General features: G+C 38.1%; 1 protein-coding gene across 8 annotated transcripts in view; it reads left to right on the top strand.

Annotated features, from left to right (window-relative positions):
* ZFYVE28 (zinc finger FYVE-type containing 28) overlaps nt 1–11,587 on the top strand; it is a 145,960-nt gene that overhangs the window by 104,036 nt on the left and 30,337 nt on the right. For 4 of the 8 annotated variants that reach the window (XM_023925626.2, XM_023925625.2, XM_086888990.1 and 1 more), the window contains exon 9: nt 10,369–10,473. The exons of the other annotated variants lie outside the window; for them this stretch is intronic. In XM_023925626.2, coding sequence (XP_023781394.2) covers nt 10,369–10,473 — 105 coding nt within the window. The remainder of the gene's footprint in view (nt 1–10,368; nt 10,474–11,587) is intronic. 8 annotated transcript variants of the gene reach the window in all.

Below are 11,587 nucleotides of genomic sequence, written 5' to 3'. Positions count from 1 at the left end.
GACATTTTTGTACCACTTCAAGTGGAATACTATGTAAAAACGTGATTACCAAAAGTAATCACTGTGTTTAATCAGTTTCCTCATAAATGATAAAATATTCAGACTATTTGCCTACCAGATTTTGCCTTGGGTAGGATAAAAAATGAATTTTTGAGATCAGATCTGAAAAATATAATAAATCTATATATATATATCTATAAGCTGCTGTTTCAGCTTCCCACGCTTTGTGAATGTAGTAACTTCTCTACTGACTTGTCCCACCTCTGTTAATATTTAAATACTTTATCTGAGAATTGTCCTTTTACAGAGAGTTCTGTAAGTCTGTCTTCCTGTTAGCTTCTGTTTGCTCCTGATTCCTGTCTGGCCTCTCTTGCCTGTTGTGATTTTGTAGACCTAAGTCACGTTTTGTCGATGTGGTTACTTTTTCAGGTTGGAAAAGTCAGAGCCTACTTGATCAGAAGTTGTCCACAAATTGTCCATACCTTTGGTCATGCCTTATCTCTTGCCCTAAACAGCTTTCAATTATATGATTTCCTCTTAGCAATAAGTGAATCAGAACTGCACTTACTCAAGATATGAGCAAACTGTGGATGTGCACAGTGGCATAATTGTTTTCAGTTGTTTTTCAATGATTCTCAGTATTTGACTTGGAATTTTTACTAAGTGGTGTGCTGAAGTTCTTTTACAAGTTGTCTTGTATCTGTATCTTTTTGAAGTTATCTTGTATTTGATGCTAAAATTATTCTACATGTGTTTACCAGTTAAGTCTTGCCATTTTATTACCTTTTATTCAGGCTTTAAGATCATGGGCAGTTGTGCAGGCTGTTCTGGTTATTACACTGAGTAATTTTGCATTGGTAGTAACTTGTCAGAGCTCATTGCTCTCCCTGGTTTTGCAGATCATAAAAACAAAGCTCCCAGGATGCTGAAGAAACTCAGCCATGACATCCCACCCTTCTGAGAAGTGATCGTTTAACTGCTTCTCTCAATTTGTGATTAAGAATTATCTGTCCTTTTTGGGCCCCTCCCTCTTAGGCTGTAGGTCCTTAGTTTTCTGAAAAGCCTTTTTGAGGTATTTTGAGAGACCCTGTTCGGAAATCCAGAGGCTTGACAGATGAATCACCATTCTTCACAAGTTTCTTGACCCTTTCACAGAGCTCCCAAGAGGTTCCCTCTGCGGAAGTCATGTTGTTTCTTCTCAGACAGATTTTCACATTGTCTACGTATTTTAGCTTTTGATACATTTTTAACTTGTTTGGTATGATCATCAGGCTCACAGAGCTAGAGCTGTTTGAATCCCCATGGAGTCCTTCTTATTTTTATGGATGGCACCTTTAGACTCCAGACATCATGGAAGTTTTAAGGGAGAGCTTAAGAATTCATCTCATTCATTCTTGAGTTCTAAAAGTCTTGGGTGAATGTTTTTGAATATTTTGTTAACAAGTTGGTGGGATTTGTCTGTTTTCACCATAGTCTCTTACACGGATACTTTGTTGATTACTTCTAATTAGCTGAATTCATTTTTGAGGCTACAGTACATCTGTTACTAATTGTCAAGTATTCCACCTTTGCAGCAGTAGAGCAGTAGATGTATTTTGTTACTAGATTTTTGCTGCTTTATGGAAGCATTCCAAATAAATACCAACTTCTTAAGTATATTATGTGAAAGGTGGAGATGCTGGGTTCTACTGAGAACTAGATTAAAAAATTATATATGGATATATCTCATTTTTTCCATATATGTATGTATATAAGATTTGGGTCTTACCTCTGAATCGCTAGTCATGCTATCAGCAAAAGAGATAATTCAGTTACAAAACAGAACTTTGTGAACCTTTCCTTACTCATGCTGCCGGGGCAATGACTAATCACTGCCTTTTGATGGTATTTTTAAATTGGAAGATCACATTGGGCTTCTGTGACTGCTCCCTATTACATGCTTGTGAATGCCAACTTAACCATAGGGGAAGTGTTGGAGGCAGTAGATTATTTTCAGAATGATGGACCCATTAGCTAAAACAATAAACAATCTCATACACATGGAATAGCTGCAGGATAGCTCATACATCAAGCTGATAAATGTATTAACTTCCTAGTTACTGTAAGTCACAAAGTAGAAGAAAATTTTCTTTCCCTTTTCTGAATAAAGCAGCTCTCAAATGTTGTGACACAAACTGTTTGTTCTAGTGAGTCAGTCATCTTACTACACAATATGACATTATAGGTATGATCTCTGTGATCCTGATGGGTTTACCATAATCCTTGTATCTGAAATAGCCGGTATTTCAGGCTTCTCTGTCTAGCCTCAAAATTCAGTGGAGTTTAAAATACAGGTTAAACACTCTTCTACTAAAGATTTCGTAGAATCATAGAATGGTTTGGGTTGGAAGAGACCTTAAAGATCATCTTGTTCCAAACCCCTGCCAAGGGCAGAGACACCTCTCACTAGATCAGATTGCTCAAAGCCCCAATGCAGACTTGAACCCTTCCAGGGATGGGACCTTTGCAGGTTCTCTGGGCAACCTGTGCCAGGGCCTCACCACCCTCATAGTAAAGAATTTCTTTCTATCTAATCAAAACCTACCCTCCTTCAGTTTGAAGCCATCCCTCCTTGTCCTGTCACTACCTGCTTGTGTAAAAAGTCCTTCTCCATCCTTCTTTTGGGCTCTCTTCTGGTACTGGAAGACTACAGGTCACCCTGAAGCCTTCTCTTGTCCAGGCTGAACAATTCCAATTCTCTCAGCCTTTCCTCCTAAGAGAGGTGCTCCATCCCTCTTGGTGGCCTCCTCTGGACTTGCTCCAACAGGTCCATGTCCTTCCTGTGATGGGGCCCCAGAGCTGGATGCAGCACTGCAGGTGAGGTCTCACCAGAGCAGGGCAGAGGGGCAGAATCCCCTCCCTCCTCTGCTGCCCACGGTGCTTTGGATGATCCCAGGACAGGGAGGTTTCTGGGCTGAGTGCCCATGGCTGGGTCATGTCCAGCCTCTCACCTACAGCACCCCCAAGTCCTTCTCAGGGCTGCTCTGGATCTGTTCATCCCTGGCCTGTTCTGACCCTGGGAGCTGCCCTGGGCCAGGTGCAGCACCAGCACTTGGTCTTGTTACAGCTCATGAGATTCTCATGGGCCACTTCTTGAGCTTGTCCAGGTCCCTGTGGATGGAATCCTGTCCCTCAGGTGTGTCAGCTGCACCACCCAGTTCGGTATCAGCTGCACATGTGCTGAGGGTGCACTCAATCCCTTCATCTGTGTCATTAATGAAGATATTAAGTAATTCTGGTCCCAGTAGGCACCCTGGAGGGACACCACTTGTTACTGATATCCATAAGATTTGAGCTGTTGACCACTGCTCTCTGGATCTGACCATCAGCCAGTTTCTTATCCGTATAACAGTTCATGCATTGAATCCATCTCTCTCCAATTTACATACAAAGATGTTCTGAGGGACAGTGTCCAAGGCTTTAGAGAAGTGCAGCTAAATGACATCCCATAGCCCTTCCCTTCTCTGCTGATGGAGCCACACCATAACAGAACCACCTCACTGGGTATTGACAGGTCTCTGCTACTTGGGTTTTTAAGTCTTAGCTCATGTTATGCCTTTCCTTGTTATCTGCTTGTATCTCAGAGATACAAAACACCAACAGCACACAAATCTTGGGCAGCAGTGCTAATGAGATGCAAATATGAGAAAAGCACTAGTAAAGATGCAGTATCTGATTTGCTGTAGGGACAAGGTGATAAATAAAGGCTGTCATGTAGCAAAACAAACTGTTAAAGGGGAAAAGCCATGTAAGAATAGAAGAGGATAAAACTATGAAAAAACACTATTTGGTGTTTTGGGGTAAAAAAGGACAAGCTTTAAATCTGTATCTAGTATTCTTTGTTTTTCAACTGGAAGAAAACTACACAGATTTTTATTTTTTTTTTAAAGTTTATTTAAACATAAAATTCTACTGTCTCTTTCCCTCTACAAAGAGGGAAGATTTTTCGTGTGTGTTTTGTAAATATTTGTCTTTCTGTTCTTTCTGGAGCTGAGGAGTCTATGTAAACCTGCTAATGTTTTATGAAATTTGGCAACTTGTTTGATATTGTCATACAACACCGGTGTTCTCATGTTTTAGTCTCAAATACCTGGTTCTCTTGCATGTTTGTTTATCTACATACTGACTTAAAAAAAGTTCTGATATAAAAAAGGGATTTTTAAGTAGTTTCTTTCTTTTGCACTGTAGGTCTATTTAAAATGTCTAGCTTAAGTTTCACAATTTTATTTTAATTTTGCATTTTCCTTGATCTGTTTGAATGTATTCTTGGTAAAGCCTTTTGCAGTGCATCTGACAGTTGGCAAAAGGAGCTGCAGTTGGTAGTGAGGAGAATCTCTTGCCTTCACCCTTCCTGCACAGCTCTGTGCTGACACTGTGTGCATTTACTTGTGGGGCTTAAAAAATAGAATATTTTTCCATATGCTTTTGCAGTGTAAGGGGGAAGTATGAGGCATCCTTGGAAAAGCATGTTTTGTTATTTGTTGATCTATATTGCAACTCTAGAATAAGAGGAATAATTTATTCTTTAGCTTGGTATTCAAGTTGCCTCTTTTCCTGGTCTTGCAATTATTTAATCCTAAATTGTATATATTGTGCAATATTTATATGATGTAATATATGAAGAATTTTCAACTATTAATTAATAATAAATAGTTAATAATTAATTAATAGTTAATAATTAATGTAATTAGCTATTTATTCTAACTCAGCAAGTTAGAATAACTCTGTAAAAAAAATGAACACCTGTTTCAGACAGTTGGTTTTTAATTTTGATTTTTTTGGCCTGTACTTTACTTTGTTCTCTCCGTTGCATCATGTGACATCCATGTTTTCAGGAAAGCAACTTTAAGATAAGTCATTCCACCTTTATAAATGCATGGAAAAGAGCCATTCAGCCATTTGTATTTTGGGGATGGCTAACATTTGCTAAAAAAAAAACCAAAACAAATTCACACAAAGTACCTTTCTAGCTTGTCTGAGTTTCTAGCTTTTCTACAAGTATTCCTTTATCAAAACCAGATTAATTGATACTGAAATGCAAATTAACTTGATTAAATGTCTTAAATTCATGCTTTTCTGTAATATTCCCATCACAGTAAGATTTAGGAAAATTGTGTGTATTTTCACATAAAAATGGTTGCCTTTTCCATAAAAAATTAATGGGCAGCTGTGCAAGCTCACATAAACAAATGTATGTCTGTTTATTGTGTTGTACTGATTAGTCTTTTAAGGAGCTGTTCAGGAGAAAGAAAAATTCTCATCAGCAAAAAGCAAATAGTACTTGATTGGGAATCAAGCATCAGCCTTTTAACTGCAAAACTTCCCTTAAGCAGTCCTTTATCTGGCTTTTGATTGAAGTTCTTTGTTCCCCTTCTAGTATTCTGTTTATTGCCTTTGTGCAACTAGCCAAATTCAGATTCAGTATAAATTAATCTTTTCAGTCCCTCCTCCTCTTCTTTTTTACAATGCAAGTCTCAAATTTGAAATGGCAGTGTTTTACCTTGCCTGTTGAACATTGATTTTGTGCAGTACCCTATAACACAACTGCCATAATAAAGCTTTAGTGTCACTGTTTTATACCAGCTTCCCTTTTACTAGGTCCAGATTTCAATTAAAGCAACAGAGAACCACATTAGCTTTCAACACAGGGATTCCTGAAATAACAGGTTAAAAAGTTTCAAAAGATAATTTTTGAGTGGATTCAGTGTGACACATGAGGCTTTAGAGTCAGCCCTCATGCAGTGAGCCAGTCAAACAATACTTATGCCAATTAACTATTGTAATAGGAAATGTAATTGTATTCAATTAGTAGCATTCATGAAGAAATTGTCCCCTGAAACAGAGGTTTAATTAAATGTAAGAGTCTAGAAATAAATTCCAGTAGAAAAAAGCATGGATAAAATGAAGGTGGCTTTCAGTTTGTTTTTTCTTTTTAGAATAGTTACAAAAAGTGGCCAACAGCTTTCAATAAATGGTTCATTGGTTCAGTCTGCCAGTCTTCCATGAAAAGAGGCAGCCGTATCACCACCACATGTCACTTGCTCCATGTCCTCAAATCTTTATTCTGTAGTTTTATCAGAAGTGCTGAAGAATTATGCTTTGATGAGCATGGATAGTGGTTTTATCCAGTGCTAGAATGTAATTTTTAAAACAGCACTGTAGGCGTTTAAGACCTGCAAATAAAAGAAACTTTTTGCCACCTTCCCCAGTTTAAGCAGTCCCATGAATCCCAGTCCAAAATAACATTATTGCAAATGAGCCTGAGGTGAAGAAGCTCAGGTCACCGGTGGGCTGATGTGGAAAGGAAAGGTTAGCAGCTCTCAGCTGCAGAATGTGGCTTTATGCACAGACTTTCTCTTATAATTGCGCTAATGAATGTGTGTGCTGAGCCATCATCAGCTGATAATGGGAATCTTGAGACGTGAAAAACAGGTCAGTTCACCTCAGGGTCTACCAGCACCTTAGAGAAGCAGAGAGGATCTTCAGGCAGACATTAGTAAGAAGAAAACTCTGCGTTTATCCTGAGACTATGGGTACTGAGAGGGAAAGCAGTGAGTATATTAGGAGTCCTTATTTGTTGGTTGCAGTTTTTTGTTTTGTTTTTCTGTTTTTTTTTAAAAGCTAGTTAGTATAACACTTAAAGTATAAAACAGAGTTATCATTATTGGATTCCCATTTCTTGGTACTAAATAAACACAGAACTTCTCATTTGATGAGTTACAGCCTGAATATGAACCAGTAATAAACACTGTAAATCATAAATACTGTTTCCGGTACAGTAATTCAGTAATATGGAGTATTACAGTAATTCAGTCTACATGGATACACAGGAATGAGAAAAAATGTTTACATGGTGTAAACTGCCTACACAACACATAGTTTATTACAACAAACTAATGCCTGTGAGCATGGTTTGTGTCAAGTGTGTAGAAGCAGTTTGCATTGCCAAATGATAACTGACTGCATGGATAGCTAACCCTGAAGTCAGCAGATTGTTCAGCATGGTCAGGTTTGTGCCCCAAGACAAAAATGGAGGAGTGGAAAATGAAGGCATTTATAAAGCAATTTAGAATGGCAAACAGTGTTAATACAAGGCTTAAAAGCCAATGAGATGGTGGAACTGGTGAGAAGGAGTTGTGCTGATAGGAACTGATAAGGAGTGAGAGAAGATTGAAATGAGAGACAAAGTATGGAGAAGAGATGAGGTGAGGCTTACTGTCTGTTCAGAAGACATCTGTGAAGATGAAAGTAAAGACAGTGTTGAGCTAGTTGATAATACCAGCTGGCTGTGGGCCATTATGTTCATTGTGCTCACTGGGTTTACTTGCTATTAAGGTCCTTTATTATTTTGCTTGCTTTCTCAGATTGTCCATTCTGCATTGTAAGCTGATGGTAGAAAGTGGTTTCATGTCTTGGGACAATGTTGGCAATAAATAATATCTGCTCTTAGCAGAGAGGTGGAACTTCAGGGTCATGGTTGGTTTAGTTTATGTTTCAGCCTAGAGAATTTAACTCCCCAAAAGTGTCTATGAACTTTTCGAGTTCTTAGGAAAAATGCAAGTCCTTTGGGTTCTATGTAAGAGCTTAAAACCTTAAATTCTTTAGAACAAAACAAAAACATAGAAAACTAGAACCTAAGAAAATTGAATTTAAGTGCTTAAATACTTATATTAATATATATTAATAACTGAAATATTTTGATTGGACTGCAAACGTATTAGGCAGAGCTTCACAGAAGGCACTGAAGGATAGCAAACCTGACATCCTTCAGAAAAATTATTACTACCAAAATCAGTTGGCAGGATTATTACACTGGAAAAATCTGGAAATGGTGGGGTGGTGAAAGAGCATAGAAGATGCTGAGTTTGCTACTTGTTCTTGTTTCCTGGTTCTGCTGTTCAAAGTTTAGTCTATTCTGAACGAAAGAGTGATGTGCTTTACTTGCAAGACAGAAGCAATGATGTATTTGCTGTAAGACAATGAGTTAACAAAATTTGATGGTAAATGTAAGAGGCTTAACAAGGTTTGATGGCAAGGTACACTTCAGAATTTAGTTGTGTAGAGGGCAGGGTCAAACAATGCTGCCAGAGAGACCCTTTTATTGAGTCTTGAGGTTCAGAGAGGAGCGTGGCTGCAGCTGGATCCGGACTTAGTCCCAGATGTGAGCAATGGTTTACGTCTAAAGGGTTATTTTTATATGTGTAGTCTTTTTATCACTTAGCTAATATTTCAACATTTCAGCATGCTTATTCCCAGTTCACTTACTCAGTATCTGGTGTGATAAAGGCTTCACTCAGCCTTGAGGTGTAATCATGAGAGGCATCCCAACAGGGGAGGCTCTGGCATGCAGCCTGCTGCCACGCAGGAGAGCTCAGCAGGCCCTGGACTGGCCACTACTTTTGTGCTAAGATGAGTGACTTATAGTCATACTTGCATGCCCATTGTGTTTTGGTTGGTGTGTGCTCAAGTAGTTCTCAGCTGCTGTGCAAGATTTATGGCCCTTTGGCTACTGTGGTGTTACCTGTCTCTCCAAAGCCCAGTTTGGGTACAGACATTCAGACTGCCATTTCTGGCTTTTGCTTAGAAAGAAAAAGGGGGGTGAGCATACCACCACACCTGCCTAATCATGGTGAGAAATTGTGTGCTAATGGTTTTTTTTAATATCATTCAGCTGCTGTAAAACAGATAGTAAAATTACTTTTTAGTAGCATGACCATATTGTAAGATTGGATGGGTAAAGGTGATGAGCTATAAAAGAGTAAGCCTTTGTTTAAATGCATATATCTCTTCATAATGAGCGGAATTAGCAAGGGAAATTACATAAAACGAATGAAAGTTAAATAGATTTTTGTTCAAGTCTGATAAAATTATTTTCCGCTTGTGAAGTCTCTCCTTTCAACTAAAGCATGGTACACTTGGGATTTATTTTCAGATTGGCAGTCAGAAATGAGAAACATGAAGGGCACATTTTCTGAGTGATTAGTGGGAGGTATGCAAACAAATCCTATTATTTCTTAGTGGGATTAGAGCACATACCTTCCATACACTGCTTTGAAGAATTCCCCTTAAGCGTTCTTCCAGACTTCTAGCTGAAAAAATAGCTGTAATAGTAAATTTGGTAGAAGAAGAGTTTAGAACAAAGCTGGTTTGCATATATCTAAAGCAAAAGAACATTAAAAAATCTGCTAATATTTGTGGAGAAATAAAGTAAACCCTGACCTATATAATTAACCTCTCTCTTAACTGGAGATGGTTCTTAGATTTCTCTTTGCACTGTCCAGAGATATCTGTTGACTGAATATCTGAGTTCAGCTGGCTTGAATGAATCTTCTGCACCGCCTAGAGCAAATACAACTTTGATATCTCTGCTCAAGATTACATATTTTCTAATCTCATATAATTTAATTTTTTCTCAGCTTGTGGAATTTCCAGTAGCTGAGCATAAATTGTTACTCAAACAATAAATTCGTCTTTACAAGGTAGTTTTATAAGTGCTTATGAATCTATTTTTACTCCTCTAATCCTAGTTTATGTTGATAATATGATATAAGATCTGAAATGGTGTGTTATTTAGAGGCTTTCCATTAGTCCAGGGATGCCAGAGACAAGCTGTCTACCATTCGTTTAAATTAGTCATTCCCTTTTCCTTAGTAGCTAGTGGATTTCTACAAATGAAGTGTCAGTGGTTTGCTATGGGACTGCTCATGATTATCTGTTCATGGTTATCTGTTGGCTCAAAGCACAAAATTTGTGCTATGGTACATACGTGGCACTTATGGGGACTGAGCAAACTTAGGGGCAGGTGAATTATCTTCAGCTCCATCACTGAAGTGTCAGCTTTCTGTTTTTTAACAAACCTTTTCCTCCCATTGGGGAGCAAATGCAGGTCAAACTTGTCACAGTATTCAGAAGTTTTTGAAGCATATGGATTACTGTGCCTTGGCCTGAAACCCAAGATGACTTTATGAACTTTCAGTTTTGTTATGCCTTCAGTTTTAGGTTATACCACATTTAGCAGCACGGGAAAGCTATTCCCTCCATCTCCAATGAAAATGTAAGACTTGCAGTCATTTCCTGAACGTTTTAACTGTGTGGTGTGAATTAAATTGAGGATTGCTGGAAGATGTATGCTCGCTGACTTTGCTGAATTCCCTGTCCTTTTGGGAAGAAAACAGAATAGGTTTGTATCATTTTCTGAAGAGCAAAAGATGCAACTGCCGGTTTATTCTTATTTCTGTATAACCCATGAGAAGCCATGACTTATCGCAATGCTCTGTTTTTGCCTTTGCTCGCTTCAGCAGTTCATTTTGTTTCCGTATGTTTTTTCAGTTCTCAGGATGGCTTACGTGATTCCCCCCTCAGCTCCATCTCCAGCAGTGACTATGAGAGTGTTTCTGTCACTACATGTAGTCTCTCCAGCATATACGCTCTGAGGTAATAACGTCACTTTGCAGTCAGATTTGACGAATGCTATTGAGTTATGCTTGGTTAAAAATTTTCATTGAATTCATCAAGTGACAGCAACACTTCTGAGTATTCTTCCTTTTGAACAACAGGTGCTTTTTGGTTTGTTTTTTATTTAACCTGCCAGCTTTCTTCAGTGCTGTGACAATATGAGGCTACTATTTATGGGAAAGTTTTGAATGCATGCAGGAAGCACTTGCATATGTCCATGATCTCACTTTTATTTATCCATATAGCAGTTCTTCGGAGACACCTTAGGTTGTAGCTTGACAAGTTACAAATGTTTTTCTCAGCTAGCCCTTAGCTTTCTAGAAAATACGTTTTTCCATTTTGTTTTGCCTGGTAAAATAAAAGATGTTCCAGTTAACAGTTTAACTTGCACCCTGCTGCTGGCCAACCCTGGTAACAGTACAGTGAAGAACTGCTTCTGACTTCACAGAATATTCTGAGTTGCAAGGACCCCACAGAGGTTGTGAAGTTCAATTTGTAAGTGAATGGCCCATACAGGGATTGAAACCGTGACTTTGGTGTTACTAGCAATAGTATTTTATATTCTCGTATTCTGAAGCTACGTGGGAGTTTTAACTTTGGCTTTACTCAAAGCTCTTAATGAGAGTGATAGAGGAATTAAGGTTAGGGCAGACAAATGTAACTAAAACATAAAAATGAGATCTTTGTGGTTTTCATTGTTTGCATAATATACACGTATGAGATGTATTGCATACACTGTATGCAATAAAACTTCTGTTCTGGTACAGACAGATTGAAATGCCACTTCTTCAGCTGATGTAGATCATCCTCAGCTGTTTCTTTTCCTCTCTTTTTTATCTGTTTTCCTCTCCCCAGAACTTCACTTGAACTTAATGACTTACAAATTTCATCTAGGTTTGAGGATGAAAAGAGGAAATAAAATGGCTTTTCTAATAGTGATAGATGCAATACTACAAATAATTGGAGGGGTTTTTTTAGTATGTACCTGTCTTCAATTTTTTAGAATTCTGTGTTTTTAAAATAAGGTCAGAAAGACACAACAAAAACTGGTTTTCATTGTTTTAATTTTGAAGTACATTTCCTTTTGGCTGTT

Source organism: Cyanistes caeruleus, chromosome 5, assembly GCF_971803275.1.
Source record: "Cyanistes caeruleus chromosome 5, bCyaCae1.hap1.1, whole genome shotgun sequence".
Classification (NCBI taxonomy): domain Eukaryota; kingdom Metazoa; phylum Chordata; class Aves; order Passeriformes; family Paridae; genus Cyanistes; species Cyanistes caeruleus.
The sequence above is the reverse complement of the archived record's forward strand: the minus strand, read 5'-3'. Positions and strand labels throughout refer to the sequence as shown.